Source organism: Rhinolophus ferrumequinum, chromosome X, assembly GCF_004115265.2.
Source record: "Rhinolophus ferrumequinum isolate MPI-CBG mRhiFer1 chromosome X, mRhiFer1_v1.p, whole genome shotgun sequence".
In the NCBI taxonomy this organism is placed as follows: domain Eukaryota; kingdom Metazoa; phylum Chordata; class Mammalia; order Chiroptera; family Rhinolophidae; genus Rhinolophus; species Rhinolophus ferrumequinum.
This window is the reverse complement of record NC_046284.1, coordinates 25,607,760-25,629,554: the sequence shown is the minus strand read 5'-3', so window position 1 is coordinate 25,629,554 and position 21,795 is coordinate 25,607,760. Positions and strand designations below refer to the sequence as shown.

Sequence of the window (21,795 nt, the reverse complement as noted above, 5' to 3'; positions counted from 1 at the left end):
TTTATTTATTTATATTTTTATTTATCGAGGTGAAATTCACATAACATAAAATTAACCATTTTAAAGGGAACAATCCCGTGGCATTTAGTACATTCACAGTGTTGTAAAATCACCCCCCCATCTAGTTCCAAAATATTTTCGTCACCCCCAAATGAAACCTTGTACCCATTCAGCAGTGACTCCCCATTCCCTCCTCCTTGTCCCTGGAAACTATCGATTTGCTTTCCATTTTTATGGATTTACCTATTCTGGACATTTCATATAAGTAGAATCATACAATATGTGGCCTTTTGTGTCTGGTGTCTTTCACTTAGTAGGTTTTCGAGGTCCATCCATAAAAGGGAATGAAGTACTGATCAGTACTTTTTATGGCCGAATGATGCACCATTGTATGGATACACCACATTTTGTTTATCTGTTCCTCAGTGGATGGACATTTGGGTTGGCTAGCCAGCTGCCTTTCCATTTTCCAGACATGCCGGGCTACTTATGTGTTTAGTTTGCTTTTCAAGTAGCTGCTCTTGCCAAGATGGAGACACTTTCCTCACTCCATTGCATATCTGGCCTACTTGGCAGTTCTTTCCCATTTTGTGAGTGCTGTCTTTCTATTTTAGCAATCGGTCACTTATGAGTTTGGTAGGAACTAGTTCACAGGACCTTAATAACCCTGCTGAATTGTTAAAACTGAATTTCTGACTGCAAAACAGAGGGCTAGAGCTTTACTAGTGAGTGCACTAAGTTACTTGGTGTGTTAGTCCTAGATTAGATGTGCAAGAGCTTTTCTTTTGTGGAGGGGAGTGTCCAAGAGGGAAAATGGGGAAGGAGTCGGAGGAGTCTGGGAAAGCTGTCAGATTGATGTAGGTCTGACCTCAAGAAGAGAGGGAAGGAAAGAAGGATGGTTGGGTAGGAAAAGTCTTAAGACTGCTGTAGAGTTCTAAGGACATTTCAGCAAGACCAATGATGAGTCCTTGAGTCAAAGTTGCCTGTCAAAGGAGTCCCACAGATTGGCCTTGGTGAGCAGGATTCTTTGCTGTTGGGCCTTCATCAGCCATGTGACTACTCTGCTTGCATGTCCCTCATGCCAGTTGTGTGGTAGCCATTAATGAAGGGCCATTCACCTGGCTGAGTCATTTTATCTGCTTGGTGGATGCTGTCTAGAGGCTGTTACCATGTAGCGCAGAAATCTCCACACTTTCCCTGTTCCCATGTGTTAGTCCACAGCCTTTACACCAGACCTCCTTGTCTCTGATCCTCCAGCCCTTTCCCTTCCAGGCTAGCTAGATGGCTAGGCCATTGGCCACTGCCTACGAATCTACATCTTCAGTAGTCTCACTTCAGGCCACTTCTTCCACACCAAGTTAAGTGCACTGCTTGTGGTTCCGTCCATTGGAAACATTTTCCTTCTCTACCCCTGAATGTGGCTGTAATGCAAATACCATCCATCTTCATTTTGCATCCACACACTGAGCTGACTCATCTGCAAACCACTCTCAAGCTGGGCTCTCCTTAAGCTGGTCATGCAGGAACCCCCAAATAGATGATAGAGGCTACCACTCTGCATCTTTCAGGTATTCAGTGGTGGTACTGATCTACTCCATCTCCCCTGGGATGTTATGTATATATGACAGGGAATATACATGTCTAATGCAGTTGTGGGGGCTAGTTATGCAAATCTGAAATGTATAGGGCAGACCGGCAAGCTGGAAACTTAGGCAGAAGCTGACACTGCAGTCCACAGGTGGAATTTCTTCAGGGAAATCTCAATTTTGCTCTTAAGGCTTTCAACTGATTGGATGAGGCAGGCCCAAATTATTGAGGATAATTTACTTAACGTGAACTGATTGTAGATGTTAACCACATCTTCAAAATACAGCAACACCTGGGTTAGTGTTTGACTAATGGAGTGCTATGGCCTAAGGCAAGTTGATACAGAAAAATATCCGTCACACTTTACTCTTGTTGATGGTGATGGGGGGGGGGCAGTGTCAGGGGTTTCCACTTGGCTTTCCTCATTGTGACGGCCCTACAAGGAATCACGTGGGGATTACTCCCAGCCATCAACTCGATTCCAGTTCCACACTTTAAGACTGGGAACTGACCACTGGGTAGGTCTGCAGGCCCACTGTGAGTCCTATTTTAGCCAGGACTTCAGTTATTACTTGGCCCCTAAAGCCCCCAAGTCTGACAAGGGCTGTGGGGATGGCTTCAGGTGTCTAGGTATCAATATCAACTTTGATCTTGAGTCCAGTATTCCTCAAATATTCAAATATTTGGCTGTTCTTTCCCCAGTGTACATATAGCCAAGTGAGTGGCTATGGGTCCCTTTGGAAGAAGTTCTTGGGGAATCACCAACTCAATTTTCCTTCCTCCTAGGTATCCAGATACCTCTTCCAGATCTGAAAATGGGCTGAAGTGTGGAAACTGAGTGAGGAATTAGGACTTTTTATTGGGGAAACCTCCTTCAACCCCCTATTCCTCCACTCTTTTTCAGCTTGTGGAGCTTGAGCAATACCCTTGTTGGCTGGCTGTATTGGTCCTAAGGACACCATGGTCCAGTCCCCTGTCCACAACTCCGTGTGGGTAAAGCTCCCTTGGCTGCCTTTCAGACCTTGTAGTTTGTCTTGGTGTTTGTGGCCTCCTGGCTTCTGGTGGGTAAGCACCTCTACCTGGTGTCTATTACTCTGGGGCCCCAGGTATGTGATGGTCTCTTACTGCCATTCCTGGCCTGTAGACGAGGCTATCTCTGCACTTAGTGATGCTGGTGCCCCTTTCACCAGTGCCTTCATGATGGCCTTGGTGAATAGGGTGTCCTCTGGGTTCCCCTGTGGAACACTGCCCTCTGGTGGGGCTTTTGACCTCACATTATCTAGCCACTCCAGCATGCCCACTTCCCTCTGCTTTTTCATTCCTTTCTCTGCCCTTTGTCAGCACAGTTTGGGTGTTTCACTTTGCTCAGTGGTGGCCATCACTTTCTCCAGGCCTTGAAAAGCCAACCTAGTAGAGACTTCTCATTCCCTTTGGTCCTTGCCAGTGGGTTAAATCCTCTATCCTGAAAAAGTGCTCCCAAGTCTGAATTCTTGTTTTCTGGCCCTCTTTAATATATAGCACCCTTGAAATCCAAACCCAGTGCTTCCTTGGCTCCTGTCAGTACCTGCCAGCTAATTGTTGTAGCTCTTTGGCATATACTCTTCTCATTTATTAGGACCAGCACTTCCTCAGCCATATTATGATAGGACTTAACCCCCGTTAGCACCTTAGTAACAAGGAGAGGGGCTGGACACAGCTCCTTGGAATGGGACACTGGTTGCCCGGTGGGAGGAGTGGTCTCTGCAGCATCTACCAGCACAAGGCAAATGCTAGCTCTTCCTAGGGAATAGTGGTCCCCTGCAGACGAGAGCTGAGCAGGGGTGTCTAAAGGCCCAATGCTGTCAGGGAAGTCTGGCCAGATGTTCTCACCCCATGTTTCAGGGTCTCAGGATTTTCCAACCAATTAGAAGTCATGAGGTCCTGACTTCAGCAAAGCACATCTGCCACGTTTTAAATATTGATTATTTCCCTGGAGTTCTGCAATTCTACTTTGTCCACTGTTGAGCTATGTCTGCTCCACTGCAGGACATAAGGGCCTCTTTGTAAGCTCCATGGGAGCCCTGTGGCTCTCACAATTAGACTTAGGTACTTATCAACTGTCATCCATTTCTTATTACCATGCCACAGGGCAGTATCCAGCCATCTCCACTGTCTCTGTAGGCCTTACTCCTGTAATTTTCAAAAGTCTGAACCACCACTTCTACAAGGCTATTCTCAGTTTTTCCTAGATCATCTCCAGAGACATCTTTAGCAGTTGGACTGCCACTCCATGCCTGGGAGTATCCATGCCACACACCTCCTCAGAACAGTGTCCATTTTGCCCACCAATGACTGAAGCAGTCCCAGAACTCCACTTCATCACAGCCTGTTTCCTTGGATCATCACTGGCACCATTTGTGTTTGGGTTCTCTGAGAAGCAGATACTGTGAAGAGGTTAGACATGAAATTTATTAGGGAACATGCCTGTAAGGGAAAACGGGGAGGGAGCCAGAGGAGTCAGAGAGAGCTGTCAGACTCGATGCAGGCTTAACCCCTGTGGAGGAGCGGGGGAAAGGAGTGGGTAGGCAGTCTTAGACTGTGTGGTGCAGTTCTAAGAACATTTTGGGAAAGCAAATGTATCTGTTGGGAGAGACACTTCACCGTCGACCCTGAACATCCCTGCACACTCTTGATGGGGGTCTTTAAAGCAAGGCTTACCTATCTCCTGATACTGAGCCACATCTGTAGGGCAAGGTGACCAGTGTGCCCAACATTTAACTGCTTGCTTCCCAGGGCAGGGGTACTGGATTGTTTGCTCATTGCTCCAAAAGTCTCAGTCTCTTGACCCCAGGTTCCTCATCAGTGATACCACCCAGTGCATGGGTACAACCCATCTGAGCCTGTTGCATGGCCCTGTGGAACTTGGGGGCAGGGGAACTGGTAAAACCACTGATACTCAGGCTGTTGGCTGTTTTGTAATAAGCCATTTTGTTCTAACCCATTAAGTCTCACTACTTTTTACACCTGTGAAAGTAGTGTCCGGTCTACTCCTTGCTATTTTGTGTGAGCTTGGGGTGTTTCCCTGACAGCATCCCTCACCCGAAGTTGCATGTTAAGGGTGTCCTGTGTCTTGTAGGAATTATCTGTCTTAATATCTCTGCCACATTCAGTCATTGGCTGAGAGCAGCCTGTGGGAAGTGTGGCCTTGGTGAAAATGCAGTGATGGTGGATTTCTGCAGCAGCAGTGTTTTGGATTTCAGAGCTTGGCAGCTGTGGCTTATGCTCCCTGTAGTCAGAGATCTGAGAGGTGCATATATGTGCTGCACTAGGCCCAGCCTGAAACAACCAGCGAGCCATTGGTTTTAGTTGATCTTTGGGAACAGTGAATGTTTGTTTCTTTCCTCATTCACTTCACAGAAGACAGTAGGACTTAATTGGTGACAAATTCCCAGTGACCTCAAAGCTAAACAGGCACATCGAATGAAGTGCTCATTAAGAATACTTTTTAGTTCTTGGTGTATTAGTATTTCTTTCATGTGACCTAATTAACATTCTGTCTGTCTCTTTTTGCTTCCTCTAACCTATTAGGGCATCTACCTAATAAGTATCAGTCTTGGCAGTTTATGGACTTATGGAATCCTAAATTGGAAATAATCCTTATCTGGTACAGGACATCCCTTCTGTAAACATGTTTTGAAGCTCTAAGGAGGCAGATCACTACACTGGTGTAGGCAGTGGGGATCAACTTCGGAAATTAACTTTCAGGGAACCCGTCAACCTAATCTGAATTGGTTAGTGCCCGAGAGGCCATGTACTAAGTCAACTTGCACTGTCTAACAAGGGAGCCACTAGCCCCACATTGCTATTTAAATTGAAATAAATCAAAATGAAAAAATTCAGTTCCTCAATTATACTAGTTATTCAGTAGCCACGTGGGGCTAGTGGCTGCTGTACTGGAATGAGCATATATACAGTGGTACCTCGATTTTCGAACGTAATCCATTCTGGAAGACCATTCGAGTTCTGAAATGTTGGAAAACAGCCGACAGCTAGGCCTCAGGATCTTGCACTCAGCGGAAGCCCGTGACACGTTTGACTTTCGGGGTGTGTTCGAAAACCGAAGCATTTACTTCTGGGTTTACGGTGTTTGTAAACCGAAATGTTCGTCAATGGAGATGTTCGAAAACCGAGGTACTACTGTATTTCCATCTTTGCTGCCGGACAGCACTGAACTAGACCATTCAGGTATGGCAGTGAAAGCTTCCCAGGTGCTTTCCAGGCCCACCTAATACTACCTGTTCTGGGAGGATTGCCTCAATTCCAGTTCCTCCAGGAAACTTATTCTGACCACTCTAGCTCACAGCGATGACCCCCTTTCTTTGAACCCCTAGAACACTCAAAATACATGATGACACAGTCTTATTGGTGTCACACTTTTGCTTCTAAGTTAGTCTTCTCAGTCAGGCTTTGGGGCCCTCAAGAGCAGGGCTCAAATCCCACACTGCCTGGTACATATATCTACATGTGAGGCACAGCCCCTCTTCTCATGCCAAAATGCCTATCAAAAGCATTATCAAAACCCTCTTCTTTTTCCAACTGTCTTTTTGTAATATTTTTGCTCATATTTTCAGCATTTATAGGATCAGCATCTAGGACACAGTATCATACTTCACAAACCGTTTATTTTTTGAGGAAGGTCAGCAGGCTTACTGATGTCAGGTATAGCAGCCTCAGCTTCTGTCCCGGTGAGGGGTGAGGAAGATTTGGGAACATTTTCTTTAGATCTTGAAAATACTTTGGACAGAGCTGATGATACCTTCCTCATCATTTCAGACTCCTGTTTGGAAGTACTAGACTTATCAGTGTCTGTGAACAAACCAAATGAAAAATAATGGTCATTTATTGGGCTTTCCAATTGAGGCTGTCAGGCTAGGGGATTGATAATTTAGGATTCAGAAGGAAACATTTATATAATAACTTTTGATTTTGAAAGTGCTTTCACAAAGAGTCTTTTAAAATTAAATTTATTGGGGTGACATTGGTTAGTAAAATTTTATCGGTTTCAATTGTACATTTCTATAATACATCATCTATATATCACACTGTGTGTTCACCACCGAGTCAGTTCTCCGTCCATCAAAATACATTTGACCCCCTTTACCCTTTTCTACCTACCTCCTCCCCACTTTTTCTCTGGTAACCACTAAACTATTGTCTGTCTATGAGTTTTTGTCACAAAGAGTCTTTATTTGCTTCTTCTGACATGCCTGGGAAGGAAGCAGGAGAAATTCAGTGAGGTCAGATGCCTCATCTAAAGTCACATAAGTAGGAAGTAGCCAAGTTGGCACCAGGGCCCAGGTTTTCTGATGTGCAGGTCAGCTCTACATTCATTGCACCCTGATGCTTCCTGATCCAGTTCAGCAGTGCCTGTGTCCTTCATGCTAGCAGATCACTGTCCAAAGAGGACTGATGAACTAATTCCACATGAAAAGGTAACTCAAGTCTCAACAGTGTGGGAGTCCATTTTAGAATGTCTAGATAAAAGCAGCAGATGCATTAAAAAGGCCATCATTTCTCACTCACTTGGGGTAAATTTTCAGTTGACTGACCCCAAGTGATCTGTTTGTCGTGTGAGCTATAAAGGACTTGTGTGGCCAATAAGAGTCTCCATTTGGACCCACTCTGCACCACTTGTTTTGTGCAAAGGGCTTTTAAACCATATCATAGTTGATGTTAACAAAATATTATATCTGTAAGGTCAGAATGAGCATTTATCTATGTTGCTGATGCATCATGACATGATGTCATGAAAAGACATAGGGCAATAAAGCACACACTTTATTTCCAGTAAAAGACAAAGTTCTATTCCTCTTGTAGTTGCCTAATTTTTATTTTCTCCAGCAATATAACCTTGGAAACCTCAAGAATCTATGATTGAAACTAAGCAGATAGCAGATTTACCCCCAAATAAAGGGGAAAAACTTGAGCTTTTCAAATTAATGATGCAGTATTGGAAAGTTCTGGTAGTTTGAGAAACAAAAACAATCTAGAAATTAACAACGAAAAAGCAAAGTCTGCAGAGGCAAAGACAAAGGCTTGAATGGAATGATCTACAGTCTGAGAAAGCGAGGCAGAGACTTTAGTTATAGGATTGAGACATGCACTGCAAGTCCAGGTTCTGAAAATCTCACTGGAGGGGATAAATGAAGCTCTGTGTTTGCAATTTGAGAATTTTGTTAATAATGCAGATGCCTGGACACCATTTCCCAGACACACTGAATGGACAGGTCTGGGGAGGGGCCAGGATTCTGTGTTGTTATTAAGCATCCTGGGTGGTCCAATGCAAGCAGTCCTCGAGCAACTCTTTGAGATACTGCCCCCAACTTGCAGTCACTAGTGGATTCTGCATATTGTTCAAGATTGGCACTGCCTAGAATAGCAGCACATGGGAAGCTCATCCCTAAGGGCACAATGAGCCCTTTGGGTAATAATTCTTGCTCCTTTCAAAGCAAAACTGTTGAAAAAGAGAAATCAAGCAGTAGGTGTGGCATTCATGGTATATTGGAAGTGGTTGTTAGACATGTCAAAATGAAGCCAGCTTGGTGAGACCAACTCTTTTTCAAGACACCCTGATGCTACTTTGATCAGTTTATGGGTAGTGTAGTGGAGTTCACCTGGTTGGCACTGGTCACTGAAGAGAGAGATGTGCCTGGGGTGTTTATGGCCAAAGTGAATGGGCCATGATGCATGCCAAGTGCCACAGAATAACATTTCACACCATGAACTGATTCAGATTCCCAGTAAAACCATATTTGTGCAAAATATACTATGAACTGCAATGGGCATGTATTGGTCCAGAAGTGCCCCTTTTCTTGAGGGTTTTCATAAACAGGCATCGTTGTAATTTCTAGGAAATTCTCTTCTGTGGGCCTTTTTGCTCTTTGAATATCTTAGTGCAAGTTTGGCCATTCGTGCATTTCTTCCTCCAAAAGCCCTTAACAGAGCAAAAATATGTTATTTGAATTTATAACGGCTGCTCAGTGAGTTCCTGTAATGTGCAGAATGCAGGTGTTGTGAGGTGTGCCTGTCAAAGTAAAGGTGTAGAGGAAAGTGTGGGGAGCCATGATTTCTTGTTATTCTAAAGCCTTGCAGACTGGCTCAGTTTATGATTAACTTGTTTCAGCTTCTAAGGCATTATCTCTGCCTGCACCTGGAGGGTGCTTGCAAGCTGCTGAGGAATGAGGTGGGAGTGACCGGTTTCCGGACACTGAGGACTGAAGACTAGCAGGATAATTGGTGGGCTTTGTCATGAGATAATGACTTTGGGAAAGTTTGTATGGATTTTGTAGTTTGTATGTAAAAGTCATAAATTTACTCTTAATGAGATAATGCATACTCATGATTGTTAAGCTGCATGTACACAGATGGTATAAATTGGTGAAGGAAAGTAAACTCGGTGCTTCAGGATCACACAAAAAAAATCATTTGTGTGAGTGTCTTTTTTCATTCCCACTCCCCCATTCGGGTACTGTTCGATTTGTGGCGGCTGGACCGTCACAGGAAAGTGATTTTACTATTTGATTGGACACAGCTGGAACCCTAGATGGGCTTTGTTTTACTTGCCAGTGAACTCTGCAGGCTGTCGTTGGCCACTGCCCAATTCTGAGATGCAGTGGCAACTAGATGTAGCACCTGGCTGGCAGGAGGAAAGAATGTGGGATGAAATCCACAAGACGTGTGAGGATTGAGCCCTGGCTCTGCCACTTGCTGGCTGTGCAACCTCAGGAGGGTCATTTACCTCCATTGTCTCTTCTGTAAAATAGGACTTTAAGGCTTGCAGAGGAAGCACAGCATGGTAAGCTACTCTGCTTCAGTGACACTGTTTCCTTAACAGTACAATGGAGATGATGCTTCACAGGATGGATATGAGAAAATCACCTAGCACAATGCCTGCTACATAGCTGATACCTAATAAATATTACTTGCAGTACCTGAGGCCTCTTTGCTGTGAGGTTCAAGTCAGACAACTGCACAATAACCTGCAAATTGCAGTCTATATACATAGTAATGTTATTTCAACCCCATAGTGGTGATGGGTGGGGGCTCTGCAAGGCAGGAGCCACTCACTGCAAGGGGAGAATAATCAAAACGTCTATATTCAAAATGACACACTTGAGAGCTTTATCATAAAATGATAAATATGTTGTACCTGAAATGCCATTGTTTGGAAAATGCAGGCTGGCCAGAGCACTTTCGCATTGATAGAGGGTGACAAACTGCCAAGACAAAGGTGAAATACTAGCTTAAGCCTCTGACCTTTGTTGGATAGCAAACACTAGAAATACCTAGAAATCTTAAAAGGCATAACCATTGTGGCATCCTAGGCGTGACTTCTCATAATTCTTGCCAATGATGACACCCAGGATTGGCCCCAGACTTGGACGTGGGTTACCCTGTAGGATAATTTCAAGGTCTCAGGTTCCCTGGTCATCAAAACATGTTAGCCATGCCTGCCCCCTCTCTTCTGGAGCTTGGAATAAGTAAAATGTTTTAGATCCTTCTCTGAGAGAATAAAATGATAGGGGAGGTCTTAAGAAGGGAAGAAAAGGGATGTCCATTTTACTACCGCAGTCTCCTTTTAAGTAATTCTTAACCATTGTGAGGTTTGGAGCAAGCAAGTGGCGGTGTGGGATTGCAGGAGCATGGAAGTGGCAGGGCAGGGATAGTGGCTCAGATACCGGCTTTGCTCTGTGGACCTTGAGCACCACCTGGAATGCAGAAGCAACATGATGCTAGAAGGGCAAAAAATAGACTGGGGGAGGTGGAAGGCCTGCAGGGTAGCCACTCCATGCTGATGGCAGTTAAAGGAAGTGGCAAGTCAGTGAAGCAAGGCCTACTGTGCTTCCCCGAAAATAAGACCGGGTCTTATATTAAGGTTTGCTCCAAAAGATGCATTAGGTCTTATGTTCAGGGGATGTCATCCTGAAAAATCATGCTAGGGCTTATTTTCCAGTTAGGTCTTATTTTCGGGGAAACATGGTACATGCATGTGAGATGTGAGAAGTGTGTTTTGTATTGATGGTGTGGAGAGCAAAGTATTATCATCAAAGTTTGACTCTTATTCTTCTAAGAGTATTTGAGGCATCTTGTAGATTAAGACATTGCAAAATAGTTTACTTAAAGGGATGAACAATCTAAAGTTGTTCTTAACACTGGCTGTGCAATAGAATCATTGGGAGAAATATCAAAAACAGGCATTCTTGGGCCCCACAAGTGAACAGGAATCCCTGAGGGTGGGGCAAGTATTGGTCTGTTTTCTAAGTTGCCCTGGTGACTCTAATGTGCAGCCAGGCTGAGAATTCCTGATGGAAGGAAGCAAGAGGGGCAGATGCTACCAAATGGCCTGACATGAGTAGGCTACGTCAGTGGTTCTCAGTTTTGGCTGTCCATTAAAATCACCTGGGCAGCTTTTAGTACTCCCAAGGCCCAGGTTGCAACCCCGACCAAGTGAATCAGAATCTCTGAGGGTGGGACCTTATCATCAGTTGGTTTTAAAGTTTGCCAGATGACTTTAATCTGTAGCCAGGGTTAAGAACCTCTGCTCTGTGTAGTAGTTCCCAAATGTGGCTGTACATAAGCTTCACAGGGATCTCCTGATACAGAGACTAAATTTGGCCCTGACAACTAAGGGTGTTCTTTCAACAACCATTTGTTGGGCATCTACTATATTTCAGTCCTATGTTAGGTCCTGGACATACACAGTTATGAACAAAGCCCTTGCCATCATGAAGCTTATATTCAAGTGAATATATAGTGAACCAGAGGGTGAGGGCGGGATCTCCAGTGCCTGGCACATAGTAGGCACTCAATAAATAATTGTTGAATGAATGAATGGTGACTTAAGTGCTCTGAAGAAAAATAAAGTGGGATAAGGGGGATTGTGTGTGTGTGTGTTTCTATTTTACATGGGGTGGTCAGGGAAGGCCTCATTGAAAAGGTGACTTTTGAACAAAAATCGGCAGGAGATGGGAGAGCAAGACACATTGGGGATAGAGTATTCTTGGCAGAGGAAAAGCAAGTGCAAAGTGCATCTGAGATGGGAGTGTGCTTGGCATGTTAGGGGAGCGGTAAGGAGGCCAGTGTGGCTGGAGTGAGTGGAGAGAGGGTTAACAGTGACAGAGGGGTAACGGGGGACTGGGAAGATAGGGTGGGCAGCTCATGTAGGGCCCAATAGACTATGGTAAGGACTTTGGCACTAAAGAAACCGTGATGGCTTCTTTTTCTGTGTCTGACACTGGAGAGCATATGTATTCATTCATATATACAGAGACTAATCTTTCCCGGAGCTCAAAGCACAGCACACAGGCAGTCCCTTATTTCTATCAGGGCTTCACTGGCTCACAATGAGAGGCCAGTGAAAAACATTTACCTTAACACTGCTTGTACTCTCCAGTTCAAAACTATCTGTGATCAAAAAACAATAATGGAAAACAGTTATTTCTGAGACATGTATAAATTTTGGCACAAAAATAATCTCAATAATTTCATCAAAGAATCATAGAAATTAGGCACACAGAAAAAACGGCAAGAAGTGAGATCCCTAGAATTCTGGGGTCTTGGCTCTTTACTCAGACACTGGGGAAAAGGGAGTGGGTTGTGGTGGAAGGAGCACCGGCCAGAACGTCAGGAGAGGCCAACTCTGCAACTAGCTATACACATCCTCGCAAAACCATTCAAACTAAACTCTATGGGCCTCTCTGCTCATCTGTAAAATGAGAAACTTGGCTATGGGTGATTTCTAAGAACCCCTACAGTTCTCTGGTTGTAGATAGTTAAAAAAAAAAAAAAAGTTGAATGAGGCTTCCAGCTAAGGGAATGCTAGAGAGGAAGGTGCTGGTCTTAGAAAACAGTTACTTCTTGTAAAAATCAGGAGCATGCTGAGGCATTATCCTGAGTTCCAGGAGACATCAGTGATTGACATTTGGCTTAAGGAGGTAGAAATTACACTGAGAGAGAAGTTTCGAAAGACCCACAGCTAGAGGGGCAGCTAGAGCACTGGACTTATTTGGAATAAAAAAAAACTGCATTTGAGTTTTAGCTTCACTACTCAGGACTCAGTGAACACAGGCAGGTTACTTCTTACTTCTCAAACTCTCTTTCCTCATATGTACCGTGGGGACGTGACTACTTTCTCACAAGAGGACCAAATGAAATGATGTGTATACATTTGATATGCATTTTATATGTGTATAATTATAAGGACCAAGATGAGAGGACTCTATCTGGATTACTCTTTGGGCCAAGGGTTCTAGAAAAATAGTAAAAGGGTGATCCCATTAGTTGAATTATCTGATTAATTGTTTAACCAGATTGTTCCCTCAATTTTACCGTTGGTTGGTAGTTGTTCAAAAATATCTCAATGTACTTTCTTACCTTAGGAACTCTTGTAGACTGGACACATTTGAACTGATTTTTTTTTTTTTTTGATTTATGTTTATCAGGGCCATCATTCCAAGTATCAGTTTTTAAGTGACTAGGCTAAATGCATAGCAACCCTTCTGGATATATCTAGGAAGTCATTTTAATGAAGAGGGCAAAAAAAAACTACCAGGTATTCGAGAGTTCCAGATAATCAAAATCAAATTGAGATTTTTGTCGTCTATTCTGTGAAACTAAGAATTTGTATCGCCAGCCCTGATAGCCCCACTAAATTCTAGACTCAACTATCCAACTGCTTATGTGATCTCTCCACTTGAATGTCTGAAGGCCTCTTAGTCTCACACAGCCCAAACAGAATTCTTGTTCCCTCTCTCCCCAACTTTGTTCTTCTCCTTGTCTCACCAAATGACACCATGAGCCATTTGGTTGCCCAAGCCAAAATTGTAGGAATCATCCTTGATTTTTCTATTTTTCTCACTCCCAACATCCAGTTCATTAGCAGGTCCTGATGACTTTACCTTCCAAATATATTCTGAATCTCTTCACTTCTTACCATCTCCACTGCTACCTTCCTAGTCCAAGCCACAGTCATTTCTTGGCTGAATTATTGTAATAGCCTCCTAACTGGTCTCCATGCTTTAACCCTACCCTACTCAGCTTATTCGCCAAACAGTGGCCAGAGGGATTTTTAAAAACTCATAAATTAGATTATGTCACTTCTCTGCTTAAAAACCCTCCACAGAGAATTGGATAGCCATGTGCAAAAGAATGAAACTGGACTGCTATCTGTAACCATGTACCAAAATTAATTCAAAATGGATCAAAGACTTAAGCATAAGACCTGACACAATAAACTGCATAGAAGAAAACATAGGTACTAAACTTATGGACCTTGAGTTCAAAGAGCATTTTATGAATTTGACTCCAAAGGCAAGGGAAGTAGAAGCTAAAATAAACGAATGGGACTATATGAAACTTAAAAGCTTCTGCACAGCAAAGAAACCACCAACAAAATAAAGAGGCAACCAACTGAATGGGAGAAGATTTTTGCAAACAGTGCCTCCGATAAGGGGCTAATATCAAAAATATACAAGGAACTCATGCAACTCAACAACAAAAAACCAAACAACCCAATTGAAAAATGGGCAGACGACCTGAAGAGACATTTCTCCAAAGAGGACATACAAATGGCAAATAGACATATGAAAAAATGCTCAACATCATTAATCATCAGAGAAATGCAAATAAAAACTACAATGAGGTATCACCTCACCCCAGTCAGAATGGCTATCATCAACAAGACAAATAGTAACAAGTGTTGGAGAGGCTGTGGAGAAAAAGGAACCCTCATACACTGTTGGTGGGAATGCAGACTGGTGCAGCTGCTATGGAAGGCAGTGCGGAGGTTCCTCAAAAAACTACGAATAGAATTACCATATGACCCAGCAATCCCTCTCCTGGGTATCTACCCAAAAAATCTGAAAACATTTATCCATAAAGACACGTGTGCTGCAATGTTCATTGCAGCTGTGTTTACGGTGGCCAAGACATGGAAACAACCAAAATGTCCTTCGATAGATGAATGGATAAAGAAGGTGTGGTATATATATATATATATACACAATGGAATACTATTCGGCGTTAAGAAAAGATGATATAGGAACATTTGTGACAACATGGATGGATCTTGAGAGCATAATGCTAAGCGAAATAAGTCAGACAGAAAAAGCAGAGAACCATTTGATTTCACTGATATGTGGTATATAAACCAAAAACAACAAAAGAACAAGACAAACAAATGAGAAACAAAACTCATAGACACAGACAATAGTTTAGTGATTACCAGAGGGTAAGGGGGTGGGGGGTGGGAGATGAGGGTAAGGGGGATCAAACATATGGTGATGGAAGAACTGACTCTGGGTGTTGAACACACAATGGGATTTATAGATGATGTGATACAGAATTGTACACCTGAAATCTATGTAATTTTACTAACAATTGTCACCCCAATAAATTAAAAAAAAACCCTCCACAGGATTCCTACTGCAATCAGAAAAGTAACACAAATGCCTGTCCATGGCCAACAACAGGCCCTAACATGATCTGGCCCCTAGACATGATCTAACCTCATCTCATACCACTTTCATTTTCACTGGGCTCCACACACTGGACGTGTCCCCTCTAGCATAACATGCTCATCCCATCCTCAGATCTTTGCACTTACTAGTCCCTGTACCTAGTACCTCCTGTTTCTAGATGTTATTGTGGCTGCTTCCTTCTTGTAATTAAGGTGTGGTGTTTCTGGACCTCTTAGACCAAAATAATCTAGCCAGCCACTCTCTATCCCATTGGCTCTTCTTTCTTTTTTTCAGATTCATTCATGAATTCCACAAATATTTACTGAGCACCTACTATGTGCCTCTTTCCTAGGCAAGTGGGGATAGAGTGAACAGACAAAAATCCCTGCCCTTACGGAACTAATATTCTAGGGGAAGGAGACAGGCAATAAACAAAAATATACAGTTTATCAGATGGTATAAGTGCTAGGGAAAAATTAAAGCAGGGAAGGATAGTGAGTGCTGGGGTGGCAGTGTGGTTGCAATTTTAAAGAGGATGCTCAGGGAAGGCTTGCCTTAGAAGGTGATATTTGAGCAAAGATCTGAAGAAGGTGATGAGTGAGCTATGCAGATATCTAGAAGAAAGTCTTAGGCAGCTCAGCAAGTGCAAACCCTGAGAAGGAGAATGCCTGTCATGTTTGAGGGTCAGTGTGGTTGGAGGGGAGTGATTAAGAGGGATCACAGGGAGAGGTTGTCAGAGAGGTCATGGAGAAGATGAGTGATATCCAGACTTCCTAGGGCCTTTCAAGTTATTGTAAGGACTCTGGCTTTTACCCTAGGTAAGTTGGGAAGTAGTTATTCCTATGTAGAACTATTGTATTTATGTCTCCCCTCACTCCCAAGTTAGAATGAGGGTAAAGACTTTGTCTCTCTTATTTACAGCTGTATCTCCAGAATTTAGAACAGTGTCCAACACAAAGAAAGTGCTCGGTGAATCTTTGCGGAATGTGAATGAATGAATGAACTGGACAGCTGCCATATTTCAAAGGATATAGGAACTAAGCGTAACTCAGTGCAATGAAGTTGAAGAAAACAGTGACACTGGATTCAGGTTTAGGAAACTTGGGATCTATACTCTGATTCACTTGACCTTGGACAAGTCACTTCCCCACCCTGAACCTCAGTCTCTTTATCTCCAAAACAAGGAGGTCATACTAGATGGCTTCTTTCTGGCCCTAACAACCTATGATGATTCCATACTGCAGGAAGCACACCTGTCATGTATCATCTTCTATGACCTGTTCATGGAATTCTGGCAAACTTACCATTATTCTATAGTTCATCTTTTAATGAATATTATTTCCACTCCCAAGTGGAGAGGATAGCTTTCTTGAGTAACTTCTTGAGTGAGTGGGTGGCAGGCTTGATATAATCAAGGTGAACTCCAGTCCTGTGGTTTGAGTTTCAAGGGCAGTAAACATGACAATTTTATCTCTAGGCCAGTTCTGTCATTGTTAGAACCACACTGATCCTTTGAGGTTTGAAAGAATAGAGGACCAAAAACTCAACTCATAAATGTTTTAATGAGTCAGTTATAATAGAGACAAAAAATAAAGTGGGGTTCACCCTAACCAGATTTTAATATATGCAAATAAATTTAGGTTTACTTTTTAGCTTTAAAAGCTTTTAAATATATTTTATTAGTGCTAAGCTAGTTATAAAAAACAAACATGCACTCTTAAAGAGGTGATTAAAAACTAGTAGCATGGGCTGTAGTCCACATACAGATGTGATAAACCCTTACTTCCTGGATATTTCCCATAGGAGCATGGTAACTGTAAACTCATATCATATCACACACTTTACACCAAAATTATTAATGAAATCTTATTAGTGATTCAGAAAAAGCTGAATAGTTGGTTTGTGTTAACTAGTTAACTGACCCTCTACTGTCCCAAAGTAGATCAACCTACTGGAAAACTTAGTTTTAAACACTTCAAGGTTTTTTTAAAAAGTTTATTTTTAAATTACAGATGACATACAATATTACATTAGTTTCAGGTGTACAACATAGTGATCAGACATTTATATAACTTACGAAGTGATCACCTTGATAAATATAGTCAATAATATTGTAATAACTATGTACCGTGTCAGCTGGGTACTAGACATCAGGTTTGACAACAGGAAAATTTATCAGTACAACAAACAAAGTCTCTTTTAAAATACTATCTAATTTAAATTAAAGAACAAAAAAATCAATCCAACCTTCTGTTATTTTTGCGCTCGGAGTTGAGGGACAATCATCATCATTACTAAAAAAAGATAAAAGACATTTCATTTTCTGTGTATTTAATATATGAATGAATGCTGGTTAAATAAAAGAACAATCTGTCAAAGTCATTATTCATATAGAAGCAAACCTGGAATGGTATGCCTCTGAGTTTTCAAATCAAAGGAAAATGATGCTACATTGACTTTTATTTGGTTTTATGTGCCCCCTTCTCTTCTACAATGATACAAATAATTGAGAGTTGCCTGAATTACTAATTATTTATGTTAAGACAATCATGAAGGGAGATAGGGTCAATGGAGGGCCAAGAGTAGATGTCCTAAACTGGCATAAGATCAAAAAGAAAACAATTTCATAGTGCCCAGTGGAATAGAATATAGTTACAATCAGGTAGATTTTTCTCTTTATACCCTATTTCTCCCATGATACAAAGTGCTATCCTTCCCAGTTTGTGAATATTATTATAAACATAAGGACAATTTTAGATATGTTGTGGCTATTCTAGAAAAAGTGTTAATCAGATTTCAACTCTACAGTGTACTTTGTTCATCCTTGTCTCCTATAAATAGTGTATAATCCAGCCTTTTTCTTATAGTCTTCACAACTTGGAAGGTCTTATCTAAATTTTACCCATTCTTGAAGGCTCAACTCAAACTCCATTGCTTTTGAGAATTCTTCCCCGAATGCTCCAGTTTATATCGCCCCCTCCATTCTTAGGATTCTTCTGACAGTGCCACACTTTTGAGTATTTAGGAAAATAAGAAAACTAAGTAGTAACCCCTTTATGTGGGTCATTAGTGCAGGGATTGTTGACCCAGCACCTGCCTCCTAGGTTCAAGAATTTAACACATAAAAGACTTAATCTAACTAGATCACTATACTAGAAAGTGGGTCCCAAAATGGAGAGAAGGAAGTAGAGATCAGATAAGTAGGAACAGGGTAGAAGATGAGAAGGGGAGGACCAGATGGTAACCACAGAAGGGAACTAGGAGAATGAGGGGAGCTTGACAGGTTAAACCCTGGCTTCCTTAGAGGTTTACTTGAGGGGCCTTCCCATCAACATAATGTTCATTTCAGATTTCTGTTTTCTTAGCTACTTATACTACTTTAATTGACTATACCTAGAAAATGAAGGCAGATCCTCTTCATTGTATGAGGATGTACTCATAATTCTATGTATGAAGTAATGTGTCAGTTCAGTACTAGATTCCATTTCTTCTCTCTGGAAAAGTCCAAGTCAGATATTACACAAAGGACCGTTTGCAATAAATCAAGTAAAATATACTATAACATTTCCTTAGTTATCTATCTAGCTGGTATTTCTGACCAGGTGCACACACTGTATTTGGTCATGAAATTTTACGTGTCTTCCCAATAAATTGATCCCAATAATTAGGTCAGAGTTTGAGTCAAGGCTATTGACCTGGTGAACTCCTGAACTGACCGGAATTGTATCTCTGTTTTGTTTTCTCTGGTTCATTGCTGCTTCTGGATTAACCTGGAAATCACTGCAAATGGATAATCCAGGTAGTTGTATCATCAGGAAATCCTAAATCATATGTGTTTTCCAAACACATGATGTGGTACAATTTTTTGCGTAGCATCAACTCAAGAAGTCAATGAGGCCTAGACCATCACTGGAAGGATACAGAACCATGAATAGGAGCTGTGTGTCAATGTAATAGTGGAGTTTATGAGCTGATTGCAGGAGAAATATTCAACATATTTTGAATAACTTACTATGTTTCAACAAGTTGGGTAAGTAATTTTTAAGGAAAAACGTTCATTAAGAACTTGCCCAAAGGTCACACTGCTACTAAGGGGCAAAGACAGAATTCAAACCCAGATAGGCTGAATTTGCATGAATCATTTTACTCCCCTAAAGCCCATCTTTTGGTCCTGCTCACAGGCGAGGAGTTTCTGTGCACAAAATTTCCAATGAGTATTTACAGGTCAGAATACAAAAAAATAAAATAAAATAAAAAGATGAAATCTATCATTTTAAATAATTAGCTTGCATTTCTCCTAACTGGTTTCCATTTCTGTTTTACTTGTCCTTCTAAATAACCCAAGATTCTTTCCACAATCTGTTTTTCTTCAATTGAGGCTCCTGGCTTTATCTGTTAATCATTTCCCTTTTGTTGTAAATATCATCAGATTGGGAAAGACTGCCTGAATCCAGTTTATGTCCTTTTCTCCCTACCCAATGTACATTACTAGGACCAAATTTGTAAAACTCTACCCTTTCTGTAGAAACCCATTAACTGATAGTTATATTTTCCACTTACACTTAGTTGTGTCTTTCTCTCCCAAAAGGAAGAGTCTGTGTCAGTTGAGGATTTTGAAGTAGCCACATTAGCCATAGGAATAATTCTTTGTATTTGTGTCTCCTCAGATTCTGTCCATTGAGTTGGTGATGCTTCAATATTTGTTGTAGTTACAGTGGACTTTGGATGATAACATGTTCTGAGTGACAAACATTTTTTCAGATGGCTCTTGCTCATCAGTGGCTTGGGAAAAGCCACTGCACTTGCAATGGGCTGCACCTCTTCTTTTACTTGATCTTCAAATAGGTCTTCTGGAAATTCTTCTTTTACAACCTCTTGTAAAACAACTTCATCTTCATCAGAAGTTAAACTCCCTTCTTTATTTTCTGAAACTTCTCGATCAATATCATGAGTTACTAACCGAATGATAAGGTCTTTTTTGCGTTGGACATCTCTTAAAATCTCCAATATGCTGATGTCAGGCTTTGTTAAACTCTGAAACGAATTCCTACTAGCAGTCTGGAATTGAAGAGACAATGAATATTAAAAATAGTTTTCCTATGGTTCTATTGTAATAAGGCAATTTTCATGTGGTTTCCAGTTTCAATTTAGGACAATTATCTTTCAAATGCCATTTACTTATATATTCCTGATATATTTAAAAGAAGAAATAAAAATCATAATATTTGCTCATTTCTAGGAATTTTTTTTTTTTTGTATTCAGGAATAATATCACTCCAGTTCAAAGAAGAGAACCTAACTAAGGTTCTCTCTTTTGCTTCAAATTTTACTTTTTACTTGCCAAGAAATGCAAAGTACACAAATACTTTAATTAAATTCTGTTTTCATCATTTATCTTGAATGTTTTGTAACAGATTTAGATATGATACCATGTTCTTCTAAACTTCTTAGTAGGGAACTAATTACAGAGCAAAATAAATACAGATAGTTTCATGAAAAAAGACAAGGTATTGCCGACCTGGAAGTTTTTTAACCTGGATTTTAAAACATGATGAATAATAGCCAAAATTGTGAAGGACTTTGAATGTTCACACCTCACCACCCCTCCATACCCTAATCCTTTGAACATATTTTCCAAAGGGAGCTTCAGAGAGTAAATCTTCATTTCTCCTCACCTCCCTAGTCAAATGTCACTTTCCATTGTGCAATGTTAAAGACAGATCAAGGAAACGACAGTTATATTTACATAAACGACTTTCCCCAATTCTGTAGCTTTTGATGATGCCACAGAACCTTTAAATTAATTTATCAATCTTAGATATCTTTGTAACACTGCAAACCAGATTTTCAGATAAATGTTGCCTTAAAGTAGTATCTTTTGTGCAAAACACAACGAAAGAAGAACTGCTGTAGGAAATGAAAACACAATAATTTTGAGTATCTGTGCTGATGGAGGGAAACAGTGGTTCAAAAATAACTGAAAGTCATTCTGTATGGGTTTGGCATATGTATGTTAGTGCATGAGTATTTAATAGGCATGAGTCTGGTGTGTTGGGAAATGACAAATGAAGCCCTGGTTGTGGATTCCTGACTGAGGAATAGCCAAGGAGTTGTCTGGGTACGCTAAACTGATTTATAGCTCTTTCTGCAACCCCTATCCCCATGCTGGGGAAGGACGGCACTGCTATTCAGATTCGCCCAAAGCATGTGTCTTAGCTGAGCTATCTATGCCTGTTTACTTTCCTTAAGACAGATTTTACTACTCTTAAGTAGCAGAAGTAGTTGTTTTGAATTAGCTATTCTCTTCCAACTTCATTTAGCCTATAAAGAGATACCGCATTTTGCCATGTATAATGGGTACTTTTTTGCTCAAATTTGTGAGGGAAAAACAAGGATGCGCATTATACATGGGTAGTACTAATTCCATAACTATATAAATGTTTTTAATTCTTTTATTTATGCTTATGAGTTAAAAGTGTAACTCTAGAAATCAATAATGATATCCATAAGCAAAATAATACCCTGGAATACAATAATTAGTTTTGTTGAACTTATGGTGAACTTGCAATGAGGAAGAGTTCTTGGCCTTCTATGATGCATAAATATCATAAATTTGTTACTGGTACATAAAATTTCTTGTACCTTGTAACTGTTCTTGTGTTTTGTAATTATTTGTTACATAAAAATTTTTGTACTGTGGGACAGCCCGTTT

General features: G+C 41.1%; 1 protein-coding gene across 1 annotated transcript in view; it reads right to left on the bottom strand.

Annotated features, from left to right (window-relative positions):
• Window positions 1-9,093: 9,093 nt before the first annotated feature.
• Window positions 9,094-21,795, bottom strand: part of LOC117021709 (fibrous sheath-interacting protein 2-like) — a 32,621-nt gene continuing 19,919 nt past the window's right edge. Inside the window, exons 6-9 of the mRNA XM_033105015.1 lie at window positions 19,644-20,141; window positions 18,477-18,577; window positions 17,331-17,377; window positions 9,094-12,030 (exon numbers count right to left, since the gene is read on the bottom strand). Of these exons, the coding sequence (XP_032960906.1) occupies window positions 11,957-12,030; window positions 17,331-17,377; window positions 18,477-18,577; window positions 19,644-20,141 (720 nt within the window). The 3' untranslated portion in view covers window positions 9,094-11,956. The remainder of the gene's footprint in view (window positions 12,031-17,330; window positions 17,378-18,476; window positions 18,578-19,643; window positions 20,142-21,795) is intronic.